The sequence below is a fragment of the Cebus imitator genome, unplaced genomic scaffold, assembly GCF_001604975.1.
Source record: "Cebus imitator isolate Cc_AM_T3 unplaced genomic scaffold, Cebus_imitator-1.0 Scaffold62, whole genome shotgun sequence".
NCBI classification, from domain to species: domain Eukaryota; kingdom Metazoa; phylum Chordata; class Mammalia; order Primates; family Cebidae; genus Cebus; species Cebus imitator.
In genome coordinates this window covers 6,624,985-6,647,863 of record NW_016107377.1, presented here as the reverse complement: position 1 = coordinate 6,647,863, position 22,879 = coordinate 6,624,985, and the positions used below count along the sequence as shown (strand labels likewise).

Genomic DNA, 22,879 nt, shown 5'->3' with positions numbered 1-22,879 from the left:
AAGTTTCATAGTGGTGTGCCTTGATCTCCTCTTTGCTGTGTGTTAGAGCAATCAGAGTTTCCCAGAAGTATCCATTTTTTACAAATTATAAATGAATGTATTTTGAAACCAAATGTCTGAGCTGCCTAACTTGATTATCTTTTCTAAGTGTTGATTTATTTGTGATGATTTTTTTGCACCTCAGCATTCCTTTAGCCATTTAATTTTAATAGCAGATAGTTATCCTCACACACGTTAATGCATTGGTACTAACGTCTGTCTTTAGGACATATGGATTAGTTCTATTTAGAGTGAAGAAAAAGAAGTATTGCAAATTTTGTCTGGCTATTTCAGAGTCACCGTGTTAGAATTTGCATCAAGGCTATGATGTTTGCTCCATCGTTTATTGATTCAAATAAACCACAACCCACAGCAGTTCCATTTCATATAAGCAGTCCCAAATTAGAAAAAAAAAATTCAATGTAACCATAATTCCAAAGAACATCCTATCCCAAAATAGGCCTCCATATGGAGACTTGGATGTTTCCGAATTTATGATTAAAAGTGATGATCACATAGTCTTGCTTCATCGGACAGCACCTTCCACAATTTTAGAAACACCCATTATTGCATACACTGAAAACTCTGAATTGGGAATGGATCTATTGTTAGAAATAAAATGTTTATAAATACATCAATCAAAGTAATCTGCTTTGGCCTTTCTGGGAATCACTGATTATGTTTTAAAACTTCCTTTAATTGTACTTGTAATAAGCTATTTTCCCTTTTTTATTTCTCTCCCATGCTTCCTTGCTTTGCATTGTGATTGCATGCCATCTGCTGGTTTAACCCATGATGGCTTGCTGCTCTGATATTCACCATGCCAAAATACCACTTCTATTACCATAATGCTACACCCTCCTGTTCATTGCTCCCATGGTTCCCCTCCTGAAAGTACCCATGATGCACAGCGCTACGTCCGCCACTGTCTCTGCAGCAACAACTCCTGCAACAAGTGTCCCCTTCGCAGCAACAGCCACAGCCAATCAGGTTTGCTCCTTTTAAAGCTTTCTTTCACAAATCCCAAACTCTAAATGAGTGCTGATATTTAAAAAAAAAATTCTCAGTGAGAATTTTTTTTTCATGTTTATCCATCAAATTTTATTTTTTTAATTAGTTTATAGCAAGCATTTACAGACAGGTTGCACTTATTTAGAGTTAACATTTACTGCAAATAATGATGTAGCTATGTTTTGTGTTGCACTGTTTGTTTCCGTACCTAATATTGTGTAATTAACCTGACAGGCTTCAATTCCTTTTAGTACAGCGTTACCTATCCAGTGGTTTGTGAATGGCTACAGAAACATTGTAAACGTGCACCCATGGGTGCTTCAAAACTGGCTCTATTTGAATTCGGTTCATTCAGACCCTATCAGCTGTGTGGAGGAAAAAGGGTCTCCTCTTAGAAAGTCTTCCCCTTGGCCTAAGTGTCATATTTGAGGTCTGCACAATTCTTATGATCATTTGACCTCGGTCTTAGGTTCTGCCAAACTCACTTGGTTCCCACTGTACAATCTGCTCCAATACTGGCCTAAGAGCCAAACCATCCGGAATGAAGAGTCATGGGTGTTGCTGAACTCACAAAGGCTGGATATAACTGACGAGGAGCGTTTAACTCTGTTGGTTTAATGCATGTGCCAGTGAGACCATGGATGTACTATTTCATAGTGACAGCCAGCTGCTACTTCCTACTCTGTGGTCACAAGCTGACTGTATCCCTGATCCTAGCCTCCCAATTTGCAAACATGTGCTCCTAGCCACAAGGAGACAGCATGAGGGTGAGAGAGCAGAAACTCTCACCTCGCCTAGAAAAATTGTTTTTATTGTGCATGCCCTCCCTTCACAGAAGAACAATTTTGGTTTGGTTTTTAGTTTCATTTCATGGGTTTTTAAAAATAAAATCAGCTCTGCTAATAAAAGATGACAAGGGATAGAAGAAACTGGGGGAAATTGTGTCAGGGCATCACGGCAGTCCCAGCCTGCGTTCTGCAGACTGGGAGGGCTGAGTCATGCTGCTTTCCACGTTCAAGTGAATCCACGATTCCAGCTCTGCAGCTTTCATTCCTGCAAAGAAAGGCATGAGTGGACAGGAATGCAAGAATAAAAGTTAAACCCCGTCGCAGTGCTGATTGTGCCCTCAGCATTGTGACAGAGTAGGAGAGAGCAGACAGCAGGGGAGGGAGGAGAGGCCCAGCAGCAGTGCAGAGGCAGGTGTCAATCAGCTGTGGACGATTCTTCAGCAATTCACTCCCACCTCTAAAATGCCAACCTGCCCTCTAAGGAAAGCCAACCCAGCTTCCAAACAAACAGAACAAAGAACAGACAAGTATGAGTTCCTTACCTGGGAAGATGATGATGATTATTTCTAAATGATAGATGGGAGAAGGAAGAGACACTGTTTGCATCTTTCCATTATTAGGTCCAAAGCTCTTCTCGCTCATTCTTAACAGGGAAGCTGGATACCTGTTTCTTTCAAGTCTTAAGTCCTGCCTCCTTGAATTATGTTTATGTGATTTTTGTCCCAATTTTTGTTACAAAGTCCTTTTATAAGAAAACAAGTTTGGACTGGGTGCAGTGGCTCATGCCTGTAATCCCAGTACTTTGGGAGGCCAAGGCAGGAAGATCACTTGAGCCCAGGAGTTGGAGACCAGCCTGAGCAACATGGTAAAATCTGGTCTCTACAGAAAATACAAAAAAAAAAAATTAGCTGAGCATGGTGCCATACACCTGTAGTCCCAGTTACTTGGGAGGCTGAGGTGGGAGGATCACCTGTGCCAGGGGAGGTCGAGGCTGCAGTGAGCCATGATCATGCCACTGCACTCTAGCCTAGGTAACTTAGTGAGACCCTGTCTCAAAATAAAATAAAATTAAATTAAAAGCAAGTTTGAAGTATAATATAGTAGGATTTGTTGCAGTGAAATTCTGTATGGTAAGTTTAGCCTTTCAGACACTTAGAGATTTTTTTTTAAGAAAGGAAGCTAAGCCAAGATAAAGAAATACTTTGGAGTCGTAGGATGAATTGTTTTAGCATGATAAATTTTTGACCATGTGTCATACATATTTTTCAAGCCTAGTGATTCTTTGGCTCTGTCTTTAAAAAAATTTTTGAGATATTACATATGTATATTCAAGTGTGTGTGTGTGTGTGTGTGTGCGCACGCGCGCGTGTGTGTGTGTGTGTGTGTCTGTCTGTCTGTCTGTCTGTCTAGGGAGGCAGAGATTGGAAGCATGGAATATTCAGAAGTTAAAATGTATCATTTTCAGGCAGGGTGTGATTAGAAAAGAAAATAAGTTGAAGTTTTAACTTCTTTAATTGCAAGCATAGCTGAAGTTTGACTTCAATTCAATCCAGAGAAACATAATTAAAGGAGTACCTGGTGGTAGCTTCAAGAATCTTATACTCTGTGTTTTGCAGTTTATCAGATGTAATAGTTGCTGCTGGATTGCATTTAAATGATGAAAAAGAAATCCCTTAGCAGCTCTTGATACAGGTCTGCTTGCATATGAAAACCATGGAAAAATAAATAATAGTGAACAGAAGTTTCCAGATATGATATTCTTTATGTATTTTCAATAAGTTTCAAAGAGCAAAGCATCTATAAAAGACCTTGGAAATTCTTTTAGCGTCCAATCACAGGAAACTCAGAGCTTGTTAATGACTGAAATAACAAGTTATCGTCTTGCTAAGATTTCTCTCTTTAAACTCAAATTGAATCATACCCATGTGGATTATGCAAGTCATTTAAGCATGATGAATCTCAGTTTCCTCATTTGTGAAAAGAGGAATAGAACTAGATGGCCCCTGGAGTCCCTCTCGGCTCTGAAATTCAATGAACCAAAGGCTCAGTGACTGTTATTTTAGGCCCAAAGCATGAGATAAATACAAACATAATGGAAAGTGAAACTAATTGATTCCAGAGTTTAATGACCGATAAGCACCCTGCCTTCTTTTCTGTCTTTAAAATGTAGTTGGATTTTGACAGTTTTTTTTAATTTGATCAATTCAGATTGTCAGTTCAAATATTTCAAATCTCGTAGGCATTTGTAATTAGATACAAGTCATTCATTGAAGAAAGAGGATAGATTAAAACATCCCATGACAGCTTCTTAGGTCCGGTGCTATTTACACGTTACCCCGTGGTGAGCCAAGCTGAACAAGCCACATGGATATCAGTTCAATCCTCAGGCTGAATCAAGGTGCCACCACTAAAAGTTTTCGCTGAATTTAGACTGCTGGTTTGAGATTAAATAAAGATAGAATCCAAATATATTTGGGGAATATAAAATATTTTTTGATTATTTCGCTCTGGGAGCAGATAAGGAAACAAAAATATAATAAACAAATTTACTAAGCACTATTTTCTGTTTCTGTTAAGATGTTTGGGCCTGAATAGACAAATTTTACCTAATAGTAATAATATTATCATTATAAACTACTTATTATGTGCCAGATATGATTCTAAATGGCCTCTCTCATGTAATATATTACATATCATATCATATATTTTATTATATAGTATGTAAGAGAGGATAGTTATATATAGATGTAGACACTCAATTCTTAACAATAGTTTTATGAGATGGGTACAGTGATCATCCCCATTTGATAGATACTAAAGCTGAAACAAAAGTTAGCTACCTCTGCCAAGGTCAGACAGCTTCTAAGTGGTCTTGCTGAAGTTTAAACATGGTTCCAGAAGACTTGCTTTAACCAGGATGGTATACTGCCTCGCTCCATAATTATAAATACACAAAAGTCACTTATTCCATAAATAAAACTGTTTTTCCAGTGAGACTCAGTAATTACCAATTCTCTTGTTATAGAGGAAAATAAAGTAGTGTTGCCAGTGCAGCTCAAGCCGAGATGAATCCTAAACTGGAGAGATAAGCTGGATTTGAACAGAGCTTTGAGCTAGTTATGTAAAGTAGCCAGGTCATCTTTAGAAACCATATAGTGGGGCCAGGCGGGGTGGCTCATGCCTGTAATCAAGCACTCTGGGAGGCCGAGGCAGGTGGATTGCCTGAGGTCAGGAGCTCAGGACCAGTCTGGCCAACATGGTGAAACTCCATCTCTACTAAAAAATAATTTTTAAAAAAATTAGCTGGGCATGGTGGCAGGCGCCTGTAATCCCAGCTACTCGGAAGGCTGAGACAGGAGAATTGCTTGAACCCGGGAGGCAGAGATTGCGGTGAGCTGAGATCGCGCCATTGCACTCCAGCCTGGGTGACAAGAGCAAAACGCCATCTCAAAAAAAAAAAAAGAAACCATATAATGGACCTTATTATTTCAGTGTGATAAAATAACCAGTGAAAATTAGAAGTAAGATAACCTAAGAAAAAATTAGTCATTTGTCTTAGGGAAACAGGTTCATGGCTTTCTTTTGTCATAGGCTTTGCTCCCAACCTCTGCTAATCATCTCACAAATAGCCTGTTAACAAAAAAATGGGAGGGGAGAATGATAGGTAGCATGTAAATTAGTCCATTTGAGTCCGTTGACCAAGGACCAGAATGTGGAACTCTGTCAAAGATACCTGTATTGAAACAATTAATTGTACATTAAAAGAGATAAAGCTTAGTAACGGATTACTTATTTTTTTCATACGAAAAGAAATTTTATAATGAGAGTGCAGAGTAAAATTCCTGATGAACTTGAATTATTACAATATTCTATGCTGTAATTAGTTTAGCATTTTTTATTTCAAAGTTACATTCTATTTCAAAGGAGGAGAAAATAATTTCCAAATAAATATATTTTAAGTCTTGGTTTCTTCATTTATATACAGAAATCATTTAATTTACTTAATGACATTCTTCAAGGCACAATTAAAATACAATTTATACTTTGACTCTTTCCCTGAAAGTCTCTATTCTCCTCCCCCAGCAAGAAGTACTTTCTCCTGGTCTCTGAAATCTACAAGGACTTTGCACATGCCTTAAGGCATTATCATTAAATAGAAAGACAAATGCAAGAGTATGAAGAAAGCTGGGGAAATATAAAGTTTAGCTGGAGAGTAACTCACGTTCAGATTGATCAGAGAATCCATTGTGTGGGACCCCGATGCCAGGTTAAAGGGTTTGGCCCTGACTTGGCCACTGAAGGATTTTCAAGCAGGATAGTGATGGAAACAGTACTTTAGGAAGAGTGAGCAGATGGATTCGAGGCAGGAGAGTCTGTAGAGGCCAGTAAGAGGTTTTAACAAGAGCTTAAACGGGGATAATGGCAGCTGGCAAGTGGCCTGCTTTGTCTTGCCTTTGCCCATTACATAGGGAGTGTTACTTTTAGGAAAAGAGAAACATAACAATGATTCCATACTATGGCAAAGCCTGTCTAAATAAATGTCACATGGCAGAAAGAGAGATTGAGGCTGATAAGAAACTCAGTCCCTGCCAGAGCAGCAGTTGGGTGGCCTCACTGTTGGGACACCTGCAGCGTGCTCACCTCTCCCATGGGCCTTCCCACTCCTACCTAAATGAGACTCAGCCACGAAATCTCACCCTACCCCAACCACAGGCCTCTGCGTGAAGGAAAGAGTCCCCTCAAGCGTGGAGTGAATGTATATCATCCGTGTCTCCAAATCAAAGCTCTATGAACAGTGAACAGATTATTCATCTAGTTCATTCTGGCCCGTGAGTCCATGCTAGGGAAAGAGATTCCTACATATTAATATTGCAAATCTTTCTATGGAGCATCACAAGAAGTGTCGTAGAAGCTAATGAAATGATTATATTCTGGGCAATATGTTAACCAACACTTAATCGCATCTCCAGAAGTGATGATTCATGTTTAATATTATGACCTCAAGGTCTTATCACATCTTCTGAACTCTCCTCCAGAGATTAAGTACATTCAACAGAGAGTTGGCCTAAGGAAGAGCTCATTGAAAATTAGTTGCTAATATATCATATACATATAGCCCTCTATTTATATTTTATAAATTAGAAAATCTCACTTTCTAGACTTACCTGACATAGTTTTATTATCTATGACCATCAATTTCAACAATATCTTATCAGAAAGATAAAATAATTACATGTAACCAGATGTATATTATGTTTTATCTGGCCTGCTATAAAGTGCTAAAGAGGGAAGAGAAAGCTTGTTTCTCACCTATAAATATGAACATAACTTTTAAGTTATTTGTGTAAGGGTTCTTGGATATATAAGTTAACCTATGCTAACCAAGAAGTCTAGAAAGGTAAGATCATGTTTTATTTCATCTCCCGTCTCAGAGTTTTATAAAACATCTATTATTCAATGCCATCTGTCTGGACTATATTCAGGCAAATGTAGGAGGCATTAAACATTCCCCGCTATTCACCACTTGACCCATTTCGGGGACTGCATTTTGTTTCACAAGAAAAATCTTGGTTCTGCAAGGTCCCAGTGTGGGAGGAGTAGGCTCCTGTCATCTCTCTCTCCTGAAATACACGGTAAAGTGGTTGGCCTCTATGTATGGATGATCAAACTGTGAAACACTCCTTTCTCGCAGTTTGCTTGTTCCTGGGAACAGATTACAGAAAGCAGCTGGGCCCCACGTATGTTGTTCTCCGAAAAAGCAGAGACAGCAACTGTCAGAATCCAGCCCCTGTAAACAGGAATCTGGGCCGAGACCTGTCTCTATGCTTCCACTGCCTACGTCATTTAGCCACCTCTAACTTTTTGCTTGTATTCTAACCATAGAGGGGATTCAGGTTGGTGAATGGTTGTGGTTCCTTCAGATGAGGCAGAATTGGCAAATCAAATATTTTGTACAGAAGGCAGGAGAGAGAGAGAAAGGGAGAGAGTCGAGAGAGAGAGAGAGAGAGAAGCATTGAGATTGAAACCTGCTCTATTTCTTTGAGTAAAAAATAAAACTATAAAAATTGCAGCATTTGCATTTGGTTAACACTATTTGTTAAAGCTCCTTGGCAGTTTGAGTCTGAATTCCACTGTGTTCATGGCTAAGGACATCAGAATCCAGACTTGCTTAAAAAATAAAATAAAATAAGGATGGAAAGAGAGGGGGGTACTTTGTCCAGCTTAGGTGGTCTTGGATCTATGAAAACAATATAGATGCACATTAACTTTTCTCTTCAAGAAATTAGAAAATAAGAAAACAAGAGCCCTTTTATTTTCCTGTCTCAGCTGCAGCTGCTTTGCAGGCCTACCCTGAAGTTTAATTAATAAATGCATTTGCAGATTCTCTAAGAAAAGGCTCAGTTATGTAAGTGTTGTAATCTAGTACATTTTCATTTTTCATGAATAATTTACACCTCTTGGTGAGAAACTTGGGTAGAATTCTTTTGTATATAGCACATAAAGACATAATATCAGCTCCAATTCTGTGCAGCTGAAGAGAAAATGTCAAGACTCCTTATGCGGCACATTCCTGTCTGGTGCACAGTCCTTCGCGTGACACCTCAAATCCCATCCTCCTTTGCATTTTGTTTGTTTGTTTGTTTGTTTGTTTTGAGACAGACTCCTATCCTGTCACCCAGGCTGGAGTGCAATGGCGCGATCTCAGCTCACTGCAACCTCCGCCTCCTGGGTTAAAACAATTCTCCTGCCTCAGCTTCCTGAGTAGCTGTGATTACAGGCACTCACCACCACATCCAGCTAATTTTTGTATTTTTAGTAGAGACAGGGTTTCACCATGTTGGCCAGGTTGGTCTTGAACTCTTGATCTCGTGATCTGCCTGCCTCAGCCTCCCAAAGTGTTAGAATTACAGGCATGAGCCATTGCATCCAGCCTCCTTTGCATTTTGATTGAATTGGAGGGAGATCTTTTCAGGTTGAAAAGTTATATTCCCTGTCATATTTTGGCTTTTGTTGATGGTGGTAAAATCATGCTCTGTTTCGCCAATTTTAGGTTTTCTCATTGGAGCATAATGAATATATAGTTCATCTTATATGGGTGTTTATTTCCAGCTGTAAATTTGTAAGGAAAAAGAGACTAGCTGCAGTGAAGGAATTCAAGTCCATTTTCAAGGGTTGAATGATGGACAGGTTGCTGTGAACGGAATGGAATTCCTATTCATGGGCACTTATCTACCCAAGCTCTGCCTCTGCTGCCTACCTTCTCACACGTCTGCCTGCGCATTTGGGGAAGCTGCCAGCCTTTCTGTGCAGATGGATGTGGAGGACAGACAAACTCGAGACTGTGGCTCCACTTACCAAACGCATATGATGCTGCCACACATCAAAGACACATTGGCATTTGCTCTGGCCTCTCAGCCCCTTCTGGCATTCCCTTGAGGTGACACTGCTGGAGACAGTGACTCCCAAGGTCAGACCAGGCTGGGTCTGCTGGCCACTCTAGGGGCCAAGAGGTTGGGGAAATGCTAAAAGTACTTAGGAGCTCACTGCCTAGCAGAGAAAATGTCATAAAACACAAAGTCTAGCAGGCAAATGTTGCTGCCTGGGAAGTAAGCGCCATGGCATGGCCTCATCCCTAAAGTCTCATACGTCTGAGGGGTGTATAGGAATGAGAGAGAAGTGACAGGTAAGGTTATTCCCAACACCATAACCAGCTGGAAATTGAAGAGGTGGCGATAAGGTAGGGTAAAGAGAAAAGGGAGCCCAGGCACCGCCACCTGCTTTCCACACGCAATCATGTCAAACCCACTGGGACTCTATTTCCCTCTTTTATGTGTGAAGAGTCAAAGCTCAGGTTTATCACAGCTCCAGTAGGTAGCAGAGCCTGCCTTTGGCCTCATCTGCCTGACCTTAAAGTCAATGCTCTTCCCCTTCTTTAACATTCTTCCTCGATAGCATATGTGGTTTAGAAAGGAACTTCAGACTCCATCTCAGACTTTATCTCATGATAGAAGCAGATAGGGCAACTGTGATTGCCTCAGATCTAAAGAAGAGGGGACACTGTGGCTCTTGTGAGCCGGGGAGTGGGAGACACCAGGGAGGGTGAAGAGGAGGGTGTGCTGGGTAGTCCTGGGAAGTGCAGCTGGGGGGATAAGGAGGAGGTTGGGTTATGGAGGGCCTTAAAGTGTGGGATGAGAACAGAACAAGACAGGTTCCCTGAGAGGCGTGGAAATTCAAATGTACTGGAAGTGAGTGGGCAGAGGAGGTGCACTGGGACAGCCAGCCTGAGTCAAGCTAACCAGTGAGAAAGCTGCTTCATCAGTGAAGTGATGAAATCACAACAGAGAGAAAAGAGAATATTTGAGGGGGAAATGTGAATCACTCAGAAGCAGGGAAATTCAGAGAGGCTCCGTGATCCCTGGCTTGCCTTTGTTCCCCCAGAGGCTGTTCTCTGACATCTATGGTGTCTGCGGATTTCAGTGCCTTTCTCCTCTCTGTCACATAACGCTCCTATGAGACCTCTCTCTCATTGACCATCAAAAGGATGGTTCTCATCTCCACACCTTGATTTTGATTTGTACTATAAAGGACAAATTTGTTGACTGGCATTTTCTAACACCAGTTTATGACATACTATAGCTAATTTAACAGAACTCATCATGCTTTAGCATCAAGTACAAAATGTTAGAGCTTTTGGTCTGTTTGTTTTACTTTCGGTGTTCAAATTATAGTATTCCTGTCATCGCTCCCCTTGCTCTGAAGTATTCAAAGATCTCGGAGCATATGTCAGTAAACTTCCTATGATCTTTACTTCTCGCTGAAATGCATTTCTGGAAGCAGCCTCACTAAGGTGATCATTGTAGAATGTTGCTCATTTCCCCCTAATCACAGCTACATCAGGCATTGAAGGTCTGACTTGAGACCAGCGTCAATTACATCATAGATGTGAAAGGCTGTAAGCTGTAAGAACAGATTTTCCACCATCATACCATACCTCTACAAAACATAAAAAAAGAAAAAGTATGATGCAGATTACATAAATTGGAATAGAGGCCTAGATGGGCAAAGTGACTTACCCAATTCACACACATAGCAAGAGAGCCAGGCCCAGGACCCAATCACCCGTGTCCTACCTAGAACAGTGCTGTTTCCCTTTCAGCACACTGCATTCCTGAGAAAGTGCGTTAAAGGATCGTGTAAGGGGCCCTGAATTGCTCCAGAGTATGCAGACAGCAAAAACATGACTCAGCTACCCTCACAAAGCACCTACCAGGTGCCAAACACTGGGCTAAGCCTTTCGTATGAATTATGTCACTGAAATCCAACATGTTCTGTAAGGGACTATTATTACCCTCTCTCTAGGGATGAGGAAACTCCAGTTTAGACGAGCTGAAGAACTTGCTCAAAATCATACTATCACATTAACTGGCAAAACCAGACTTAGAACTTTCCCGAAGCTCCTAATATCCTGTTTTTCCAATGAGGAAAAGGACCTAGAGTGGTTAAGTGACCTTACTCAAGGTTACATAACGGATTAGGATAAAACTCAGTCTCCTTGTTAGGAACATGCTTACTCCCCTTTCCCCTCCATCAAACCAAAATTCAGCTTGAATCTGCAGGCTCTACATTTATTTGAACTTTGTCCAATAAAATAACTTTGCTTCCTCCCTATGCTTTAGAATGGTTTTTGAGGAATCAAAAAGATACTTGAAGAAGTTAAACTTATTCCCTCTCTTTCTCCAAGTACTTTTTCCTAGTAATAATTTCATAACTGTTCCATTAATCATTCTTTCACCGTTTGTCATTGTTATACTGAAATATGCAAAAGGTCCAGAGAACCACTTTAGTTCAGAGGATTTAGGACACAAGGAATTGCTTAAATCGATTCCTATTGTTCGTATTCTTTTCTCTGCTTTTCTCTGAACCTTGCAACATTAAGCATGGCCTTGCACATGGAAAAAAGAGAAAATAGGGAAAGCTAAGAAGTATGTAAAGAATGAGAAGGAAAATTCCATTGTATTCCTTTGCCTTGGACAAAAGTATTTAAGAGTTGGTTGCGTTGGGGCTTTTGATTGGTTAGTTAATTGGTTTAAGGTGAGCTAGAAAGTCCCCTCCATCTTTCCACTGCTTATGTGAAACCTATGTGGGAAGAGGTGAAGGTTTGGAGCTTGAAAGACAGATGTTTATTAGACAAGACTGGATGTACAGAGGTGTCCATGGATTGTCATTTAAGCAGGCTGATCTAAGAGTTATTAATGAACACTATGCCTTATCAACATATTCACATTTTATGGCTTAGACCAGGAAATGAAAATAACTGAAATATTACTGTAATGTAACAGTGCCATTTATTATATGCTTACTACCACCAGGCACTTGTGAAATACATTATCTGATCCTCACACCAACCTTATAAGTTAGAAACGATTTTTAATTTCCATTCTAGAAATGAGTAATAATAAGAATAAAAGATGCTGGATACCTTATCTATGAAAATATATCTGTTAAGCCTAGGAGCTGGGTTTGAACTAGGTTTGATTTTTAAAAATGGGAAATCCTGCCTTTCATGGGATGTCAACTCCCTACTGCAGTGGATGCTGATTATCATGAGGTGGTGGCTGTTGATGCTTTTGTAATAACATATTTTAGTTTGAGAAATTATTAACATGAATTGACAGTCAATACTTTAGTGAAAAATCAGAGAAATTCAGTTTACAATTTATTATCAGTGACAGTTCAGGAGATGCATATACAGAACGGGAATTAAGGGCTCATTTTTAAAAATCTTAATCTCATTAAACCCAAGTTTATCTCCAACATATGGAGTGCCATACAGATCATATAATATTTAAGTTAGCAATAGTATTATTTGAATGTCTATTTAAATAGAAACTGAAAAATAATATTTAGGATTATGAATCCTAAAATAATAGCCTAAGGGAACAGAGCCAACATTTGTCAAACACTACTGTTACATATGGGATGTGTATATACATTATTTCATTTACTACTCAACATGACTTCTTGAAGTTTCTTATCCATTTTACATATGTGAGCACATCTTAGAGAATAATTTGCTTAAAATTCAAGCAGGTAGTAAGAGACTGGATACATGCAGACCTCAGGCTTGCCTGCCTGCAAATTCTGCTCTCTTGTGAACCCACCATGTTTGATTTAGACGGGAGTCTATGGTCAGCATAGGCTTGGAGTGAACCTCTTCATATGACTCCCCTTAAAAATTCTGAACTACTGAGTTCATTGCTTTGAAACATTTTGACTATTGAGAAGAAAGTTTAGTAGAAGTGAAAACCTTTTAAAGTCCAAGCTTAGTGTCAGAAATGGTGTGAAAATATTGTGGCTTGGTGAGATCAACAAACGAATCCAAATTTCAGTCCAGTGAACCAGAGCTAGGAAGCACTGAGGAAAGGCACCATTCACTCTTCCCAGTGTGGGAAAACTGGCAGGCAACTTCTGTCTGAAAAGAGTCTATCAAGAGAAGTCCTCTCAATCAAGACTTTTAAATTTTTGACAATAATAATTTTAAAATAACGATACTATTTTTCTTCACCATCCCCACAGAACCTCACTTTCAAATTGATCTCAGGTAAACAGAACAACACTAAGTTGAGGATAACTATTTTAGGCAGCCTGGAGAAGTGACTGTGAAGGTAACAACTAGAAGTTTAATTTAGTTGTAAGTGAAACCACAGAGCTAAATGAGAAAGCGAACGGGGATCTTAATGATGATTCAGGTATACAAGCAGAAAGAGCCAGGGGGTCTCACTGCGAAGCCCCAAATGGGAAGGAGAACAGAAAGGGAAAGAAGGAATGGATGGAGGAAGAGATTCAGGATTGGCAGGAAAGGGGGATGTGGAGTTATTCTCGAATGGGGGCAGTTTCCATTTGGAATGAGGAGACGTTCTAGAGATGGAGGGTGGTGATAGTTGTGAATTCACTGAAGTGAATATGTTAATGCCACTGAACCGTACACTTGAAAATGGTTAAAATTGTGAGTTTTATGCTAAGTCTATTTCACTACAATTTTTAAAAATAGACAAAAGATCTGAGTGGTCGTTTCTCCAAAGAAAGGATTAAGAATCGACAAGGACAATGTCTGATTGGCCCTAGGTTTTTGTTTAATAAAATCTGATAGTATAAAATGGTCTTTCTGCATTAAAAATTATTTATGGTTGCCATGTTTCCCTTTAAACATTCTGTTTTCATAAGGCATGGAACTGAGTGCAAAGGTGGATTTTTTCTCAATGAACCATGTCTGCGGCAACATATCTTTATGCCTTTTCTCAACAAATGTATGCTAAGAACCCACTTCGGTGGCTCACACCTATAATTCCAGCACTTTGGGAGGCTGAGGCAGGTGAATCACCTGAGGTCAAGAGTTTGAGACCAGCCTGGCCAACATGGTGAAGATATGTCCCTGTCTCTACTAAAAACGCAAAAAATAGCATGTTTGGTGGCACCTGTAATCCCAGTTACTTGGGAGGCTGAGGCAGCAGAATTGCTTGAACCTGGGAGCCAGATGTTGCAGTGAGCTGAGATTGTGCCATTGCACTCCAGCCTGGGGAACAGAGCAAGACACCATCTAAAAAGAAAAAAAAACTCACCTTGAGCCATGAGCCATGTAGAGTTCAGAACTGTGGAAATACAGTAATGAAAAACAAAGTTCCTGCTCTCATGAGTCTTATAAGGTGAGAGGGACAGGAAATACACAAATGTGTAAATAATTACAGTTAAAGTCCTTATCATATGAAAAGGGTGATCTCAGAAAGTAAATGCTGATGCTGAAAGAATGGGCGTCACCACTGAGCTTTGATGGGGGATGGTGAATAATAAAGAAATGAAAGAGAATGTGGGCTCTCTCGTTCTTGAAACGTTTTCCTCCTTTGGTTTCCGTTTTGCCATCAATTGGCTATTTTGGCACTTCCTGAGGGCTTACTGGGGAGGACAGATGGCGACCTGGCTTAACTACTCACCTCACTGCAGAGGTGCCAGTGTGATACAAGCCAAGTGAGAAACTAAAGCTCAAAAATGCACAAATCTGATTGATGGCACAGACAAGCCTCCTGAAATCCCCCCTCCAGGACTCCTTGATTTTTCCTTTGAACCCAGATTTTACACACAATGGAGTGGTTTTTGTTAACCTCCCTCCCTCTCTCTCTCTCTCTCTCTCTGTCTCTCTCTCTCTCTCCTCCCCCACCTCCCTCTCTGTCCCTATTTCTCTCTCTCTGTCTCTCTGATACACACACACACACACACACACACACACACACACACACAGGCAAAGAACTAAAAAGAAAAAAAAAAAACTAGTTTTTCTGGAAAATTTGTTCTGTATCAGCATCATCCCACCTATTTGAGAAATGTGCAAGATGATGGCAATACACAAAGACCCACGTCCGCGTCCAGCGCATTACATTAATCTTACTGTTCCTTTTACTGCATTTTAGCATTTGGTTGCTTTTCTCCCTTTGATGCCTTAAAAGCCAGTTCTTAGCAGGCTGAATTACACATTCTACTCCACTGTTAAAACGGGTACTGTGGCCAAAATGTGCCCAGGATTCTAAGTCTAACATAATGGTAGTGGATACAAAAGCAGGGCATTGAGCAGAATTGGACATTTTATGTTAAATCCAACAAGATCTTGTTTCTGTGATTTTTCTTGACCTGAATCTTCAATTTATTACCAGGAGCAAAACCTCATTTTGAAAAATCCATATCATATATGAATGTTTTTGAAATTTCTTTTCTATTACTGCATAAATAATTTTTTTGGAATTACCTTGTTGCTTTAATTTTTTTAACTTTCATGTTTATTAAATTTTTAATTTGTTTTTCACTCCTGAGCTGCCAGTTCATGTCCTTTAAAATATTCAAGATATACTTATATCAAAAATAACCATGAGCAAAAATAGATACATTTGGAAAATATTTTCTATGTATACAACAAGGTAGGTCTTAATGTTCTGTTACATATTATGTTAATTAATATTATGTAAATGACATATATTACATATTATGTTACATAACATTAAGACCTACCTTGCGAATACAGCAGTGAATACAGTGCTGATTTTTAAAGGTATAAAAAATGTTTTCTTGGATTCCACTTTATGTCTAGAGGTGATCTTCAATGAAGCAGCCTATTTAATCTCAGATAGCCTCACTTCCTACACATCTTACTGTAAATATTTTAAATACTTTCAAATATTTTTGTAAATATGTGGCCCACATATTATGTATTTTTTCTTGATATGGTGGAGGAATTTATCCTTCTCCAATACACAGAATGTCCTTAATTTTAAACATATTTGTTCAAAGTTTCCTTTATCATTTGGTTTGGAACTCGATTTTCCTTTTTCATTTGACTTGGAACTCAGTTTTCCTAGAGAGACAGCCATGGATTTGGTGGTTAGATCTCCAGCCTGGCCTACAATCATTTTATTTAGCTTGTGGCGTTGCTTATAAATAACACTGTGCTGAAGCATGGCCCAGGTCAAATACCACCCATATCTACAACGTTGTTATATCTTTGGGATTCAGGAAAGGTATCACAAGTATGTGCCTAACCCAAACCTCCAGACGGCCTGCAACAGAAAATAGAAAATTCCCTCACCTCCTCCACCTGCTGGAGCTATGGAGGAGCCATAATCCCTGGCGAATTCCACGACTAGAATGTCATCTGGGGAAGGCTTGGGGAGTAGGAATGAGAAGTATGTTGTAGAATCACGAATGTTGGGTAAGGAATAGGAAGATAAAATCTGGGACCTGCTTCTGGGTAACCACCAGATCCATTCATGCCAACTTCTCTCCATTTCCCTCAATGCCATGGTTTCATCTGCCTACTACTTTCTTTTTTTTTTTTTTTTTTTTTTTTTTTTTTTTTTTTTTTTTTTTTTTTTTTTTTTTTTTTTTTTTTTTTTTTTTTTTTTTTTTTGAGACAGGGGTCTCACTCTGTTGCCAGGCTGGAGTGCAGTGGTGCAATCTTGGCTCACTGCAACCTTCACCTCCCAGGTTCAAGTGATTCTCCTGCCTCAGCCTCCTAATCAGCTGGAATTAAAGGCATGGGCCATGCCTGGTTTTGTTTTGCTTTTTTTGCTTTTTTTTTTTTTTGCAGTTTTAGTAGAGATGGGACTTCACTTTTTGTTCCTGGCTATCATGCAGCCCTTCCAATCTAGGGTTTTGTTTTAATTTCACCATTTCTGGCACCTGCGGAGCAAATACAGTCTCATAACTTCCCTCCTTCTGAATCAATATACAGTGCTCTTGAATATGTCTTTATTCAAAGCACTTCTAGAGTACCAGAGGAAAGGACTAGGAAAGAAAAGTCTCATTCTTATGCCTCTTTACCTTCCTCCTCATTTACATCCTATAGGAGAAGACAAGTGTTCACTCTTGGATGACATATGGGTTGTTGGATGGTCTAAGGACTAGATTCCCATCTCAGCATGAGAGCCACAGAAGTGATCCTCAGCATTCCCCCAGGGGAGCTGGGATTGAAGGAGACCATGTCTGGAGTCAGGGAGGGGACTACAATCAAAGCCTAACTGCAATTCTCATAAGAACCTAGATATTTCCACACGTGACGTGGACTCATGCAAAGAGCAGAACCTTATTCAAAGTTGAGCATTTCCATTTATGAATTTTATCCAGATATTCTAAGTTGTCGATGTGAACCCTGGTCAGTAATCTTCAGTGAGGACAGTGCTATTGCTTTTCATGTAAAACCTCAATTATTAATATTTTTAAATGACAGTTTTTCTTAGTATATCTAAAAATATTTTGTTCAATATAATCACGTGGAAAATTTTAACAGAAATGAGTCATCTACAAAAGGTATCCTTGGAAGTAGGGAAATTAGAGCTTTGAATATAAACTTTCTACTCACAGCAGAGGACAAAACAATAATCCTGACAAAACTCCTCTTGAAGGTGCTATGAAATATTATGGACATTCTAACCATGATATGCCTGCTCTTCTGCAGCATAAAGCTGATTGTTATATTTGAGAATTTTTACCCAGAACCGCAGTACGTGCCTTTCCTGTGCAAATAAAACTGCATATTGAAAATAAGCCAAATATGATATGACATTGCCCTCTTCTGAACAATAGTCCCCCCAAAATAATGAATCAGACTATTTTTAACTGTCTTTACATATGCCACTAATTATCTCTGAACTTTTTATATAATTAATTTTTTTTTTTTTTTGGAAAAGGAGTCTCACTCTGTCACCCAGGCTGGAGTATAGTGGCGCAGTCTCGGCTCACTGCAACCTCTGCCTCCCAGGTTTAAGTGATTCTCTGCCTCAACCTCCAGAGAAGCTGGGATTATGGGTGTGCACCACCACACCCAGCTAATTTTTATACTTTTAGTAGAGACGGGGTTTCACCATGTTGACCAGGCTGGTCTCAAACTCCTGACCTCAAGTGATCTGCCTGCCTCAACTTCCCAAAGTGCTGGGATTACAGGCATGAGCCACCACACCCGGCCTATATTTAAAATTTTATAGTCATGAAATAGGCCGAAAAAAGTTATTGAAAATATACATTTACTAACATGTATAATTATAATTGCTCTGATTACTTTTTTTTACCTGATACCATATATTCACCAAGAGACTCAAGACACTTGCTTTTGAATTCAGTAATTGATACTATGATTAAGTACTGAATTCTACTTGAGTCAAAAATGTACACATGTCCCTCTGCCTCTGTGCAGTTTGCTTCAACGGAAAGATCTCACAAGTGTAGCCTCTCGGGCAAGATCAGGGCCTTTCAGATGGTCATGGCTGCCATGGAGAAGAAGTGTGGGGCAGTGGGGAAAAGGTGGAGAGAATATTAAATTGTGGGGAGACTGAAGGAGACAGCAAAGCCAGCAGAGCATGGGAAGAAGGAACTTGTGGGACAGAATCAGAAGTAAGCAGCGGATGAAGAACACAGAGACTGGCAGGGTGAGCAACATGCGAGCCTCCTTAGCTCAGCCCCGTTTTAGGAAATGCCACTTAAATGTCTATTTTAAAATTAATAATAAATTTTGTTTAAAGAGGCAGTGAAATATTATTAATACCTTTAATTGCCTTCTGAGGAATCAGGGCCTTGTAAGTATGGCAAGGGGGTTCTAAGAAATCTACCAAGTATAGAAGGTGGATTTTCATCTGCCATATTTCCCTTCTCTGTGCATGATTCTGCCCCCAGCCTGGAATATTTTCCACTTTTTCTATATTGGGGAGTAGGAAGAATGGCAGAATGGGGAGGGATGTTTATTTCTCTTAGCTATATCTGAGTCCTTAACCACCCTAAAAGGGAACACAGATGACCTCTTGTCCAAAGCGTTCTTTTTCTGCCCCATTCCCGTTTCTCCCATGAGTGGTCTGGTGATCTTCTGTTGATGCCAGCATTGTGGCACTGTGTCCTCAGTGACTTCAATTTATTCAGCCATCCATGCAACCAACAATTAAGAAATTCCCAGCCCTATCTTAGACACTGGGGCTATAAAGATAAAGGAGACATTCCCCCTGTCCTTAAAGAGCTTGGTTTTGCTGTGGACGCAGTTAGTGCACCAGCCCTTCAAGAAATACCCACTTGAGATTCCATGTTAGTGATATCAAGATGCATTGAAATTCCTTAGTAGTTTAGCAAGGCTGTACAAATATGTTATTAGGTATTTTTTTATCTACCCCATCCAAACTCAACATTACAAAGACAGCCCAAATGGCTAGTCACAGGAAGACTGAACCAAAACATCCATTATTTCTCTTTTCTAATTGCTTGACAATTTGCATACATAGAAACTCTTGGCATTTTTCACTGGAATGTTTTTCCTATCAATTAAGCAGAGCAGGAAGAGTTCTTAAGAAATTTAATACTGAGCTATCATTTTAAAAAATAACTCATCTGACATCCTTGAATCTTTGAAATGAGCACTTTTATGTAAGAAGTATAAACGTTTCTAGCAGTCATCGAGAAGCTCACAGTTTTCAAAGTTATTCATATGTACAGTTTCTGGAGATCAAACTCAAGGTAGAAAACTCAGAATGTATTAATACTTGGTACGTCTGAAACACTAAGGAAATCCTACATTGATTTGTCTTCTCTTGCACCCTCTTGCATGAGGACTGGTTAGTTCAGCTGTTAAGTTCACGGTACTGATGAGTTCAAGTTCAGTGTTTCAGTCTCTGCAGAGACTATTTTGCTTTGAACCAAGTATGTTTCTCACACTGTTCAGCTCTTTTTTGAGAGCACACCATGGATGAGGGGTATGGATGGCTCAGCCTAAATCCATCATCACATGGCAGAGATTAGACAACATGCATGATTCATAACTGATGACCCAGTCAAGGGAGGGTTGATATTTTCTTTTCAGGTAGTGGGCGCCTTGTTTGTCAAGTACTGTCTTTCTTTGGGTGAACGCCAGATGTCTGAAAGTTGCAGGACTAACTCTCCTGCAGACCAGTTCTCCTGGTCTCATTCTTACTGCTGCTGCCTGCCAGGATGTTGCCTGTAGCCTTGGCTCATCAGCTCAGGAAGCCACCCAGACTTAGTGGATATTACCTTCAAGAAAGTAAAGCTGTTGAGGACACAAACCAGCAACTCTTAGCTGAATTTAGCCCAAAGAGCTATATGATTACACAGGGTTTTCTATAATTTGAATTAATTGCTGAATTTCCAGCTTCTTTTGGAAAATGGAAAGGACGAGCAATATTGAGCCCGTGTTTCCACAGGTAGCACTTGGCTGGGGCTGAGTAGCTGCTGCCACACCCCTGACCTGGACTATTCACTTATGTACCTTTCCTGCCTGGCCCCAGGAGGCTTAGTAGTAGACGGAACCTAATCTGGTCCACTTTTTAATAAGCTTGACAACCACTGCAGTGTGAGCCAGTGGCAGGCACTTCACTGAGGACACTGTAATTATTAAATAGCTGTTCATAACATATTTGATAGAGGCCAGGTGCGGTGGCTTATGCCTGTAATCCCAACACTTGGGAGGCCAAGGCAGGCGGATCGCAAGGTCAAGAGATCAAGACCATCCTGGCCAACATGGTGAAACCTCATCCCTACTAAAAATACAAAAATTAGATGGGTGTGGTGGTGTGCACCTGCAGTCCCAGCTACTCGGGAGGCTGAGGCAGGAGAATCACTTTAACCTAGAGGCGGAGGTTGCAGTGAGCTGAGATCGCACCATTGCACTCCAGCCTGGACAACAAGAGTGAAATTCTATCTAAAAAAAAAAATTGATAAAGAAATAATCCATTTGATGTTTTTGAAGCTATTCATGCTTTGTCTTCAACAAATAAATATGAAACCAACCAGGTACTGGAATCACATTGGGGTAACTTGAGAATGTATATTGAACAGAACCATCAGATTTTTAAATCCAACCACCTAGGGGAAATGGTTTAATTCACTTAATATGATTTCTTTTTCTTATTGATAAACAGACTCTATTGTAGCCAGCTGATATTTTTGCATCATAGATACTCTTGTTCCAACCAGAGGGACCACTAAAGATTTATAAAAGTACTGGTGATTTGAGATCAAGTGTATCTTTGTCTTAAAAATAGAATCACAGATTTTATGGGCATCAGCTATTCTCATTTTGGTCTGTTCTCCTTTTAGTAGAAAAGAAATTGAAAATAATGCTTGCAGTTCAGAATTTTGATTTACCATACTAGATAGGCTAGATTTACCATTCTAGATAGGCTAGAATCTTCTTTAATAATTTCACTTCCTTCTTCTGTCATGGTACTCTGTTATATAAAACACTACTTATTTGATGGAATAGTCTCCCAGGGAGACAAATAGAAATATAGCTTGTTGAATATCTTTGATTTCTTTCCTATCATCATAGTTTGCCAACACTTCTCAGCAGCTGAGGCAGTGGCACTATGGTTGGGTAAGGTGTTCTGTTGCTGTAAGCAGACACGTTTGCAGCATCCACATGGAGGAGGCCTGTGGCAGGATGTGGTTGACCGCCCAGGCAAGGATGTCCTGAATGAGAGACCCAGCAGCCTCACAAGTCCCCCAGCAATTTCCACCCATCTAGCCCTCCAGACAGTCCCACTGTTTCCCTCTAAAGCTCCAACCTGCATTTGCGCTAGGTTCCACCCCAGGGCCTTGCCTTTCCTTGATTCCCAAGCTCACAGGGGTTCTTCTGAGCACCCTTCTAAGCAGGCACCATGTGGCACAGACATGCTCTTTGGAACCTCTGCTTCCCGTAGCCCTGTCTCAGACTGTCCCCATGCCCTGGAGGGGATACCTTCACCAATGAGCAGAGTGACCTCTCTAAGCTCATGCTGGTTTGTGCCAGCACTTTGTACATTGTGCAAGCCAATTAAAATTATGCATGTTGGCTTTTCCATGTCTGCGAAATATGATCACAACACTGACCTAGGTCATAAGACTTTAGCTTGTAAATTCTCAGAGCCTCCTGAAAATTGAGGGAATATCTCTTAAAATTCAAACAAAGAAAAGGGTGCTTCAGAGAGGAGGCTGCCAGGAGACCCAACGTGGTGGCTGTTTCTCTGACTTATGCATGCGCTGGCAGACCCTATGAGTTTACCACTTCCCTTTCAAGACAGCATGGGGTCCTGTGCCTTGGAGGTCGAATAGGGAATTTGGGGGTACCAACCTCAGCTTTGACCAAATGCAGGGCAGGAAAGAAGCGACAAACAGTTGGTCTGTTGAGCTCACTTTGGTGAATTGTATTTTCATTAACATTTTTAAAAATGGACAAGTTCAAAATTAAGGTTGATCTACATCAGATGTGTAACCCATGTGCCAGGGCCACATATAATCCTGTTACTTGAAGAAGGTATGTTTTGTACATATAATGAAATATTCAGGCACCCTGTGAAGGTTTTCATCCTCCTGATCACAAAAACCAAAGACGGAAAAAGCATATGTATTATATAATATACATATATATGTAATATATTTAATATATATTATACAGTGTGTGTGTATATATATATATATATATATATATATAATTGGCATGGGATAAAATCTCTTAAAAGAGGTAACAGGAA

General features: G+C 39.9%; 1 protein-coding gene across 8 annotated transcripts in view; it reads left to right on the top strand.

The window, feature by feature from the left end:
- Nucleotides 1–22,879, top strand: part of MBNL2 (muscleblind like splicing regulator 2) — a 173,014-nt gene that overhangs the window by 144,199 nt on the left and 5,936 nt on the right. For 4 of the 8 annotated variants that reach the window (XM_017530052.2, XM_017530050.2, XM_017530048.2 and 1 more), the window contains one exon: nt 935–1,029. The exons of the other annotated variants lie outside the window; for them this stretch is intronic. In XM_017530052.2, the coding sequence (XP_017385541.1) occupies nt 935–1,029 (95 nt within the window). The remainder of the gene's footprint in view (nt 1–934; nt 1,030–22,879) is intronic. 8 annotated transcript variants of the gene reach the window in all.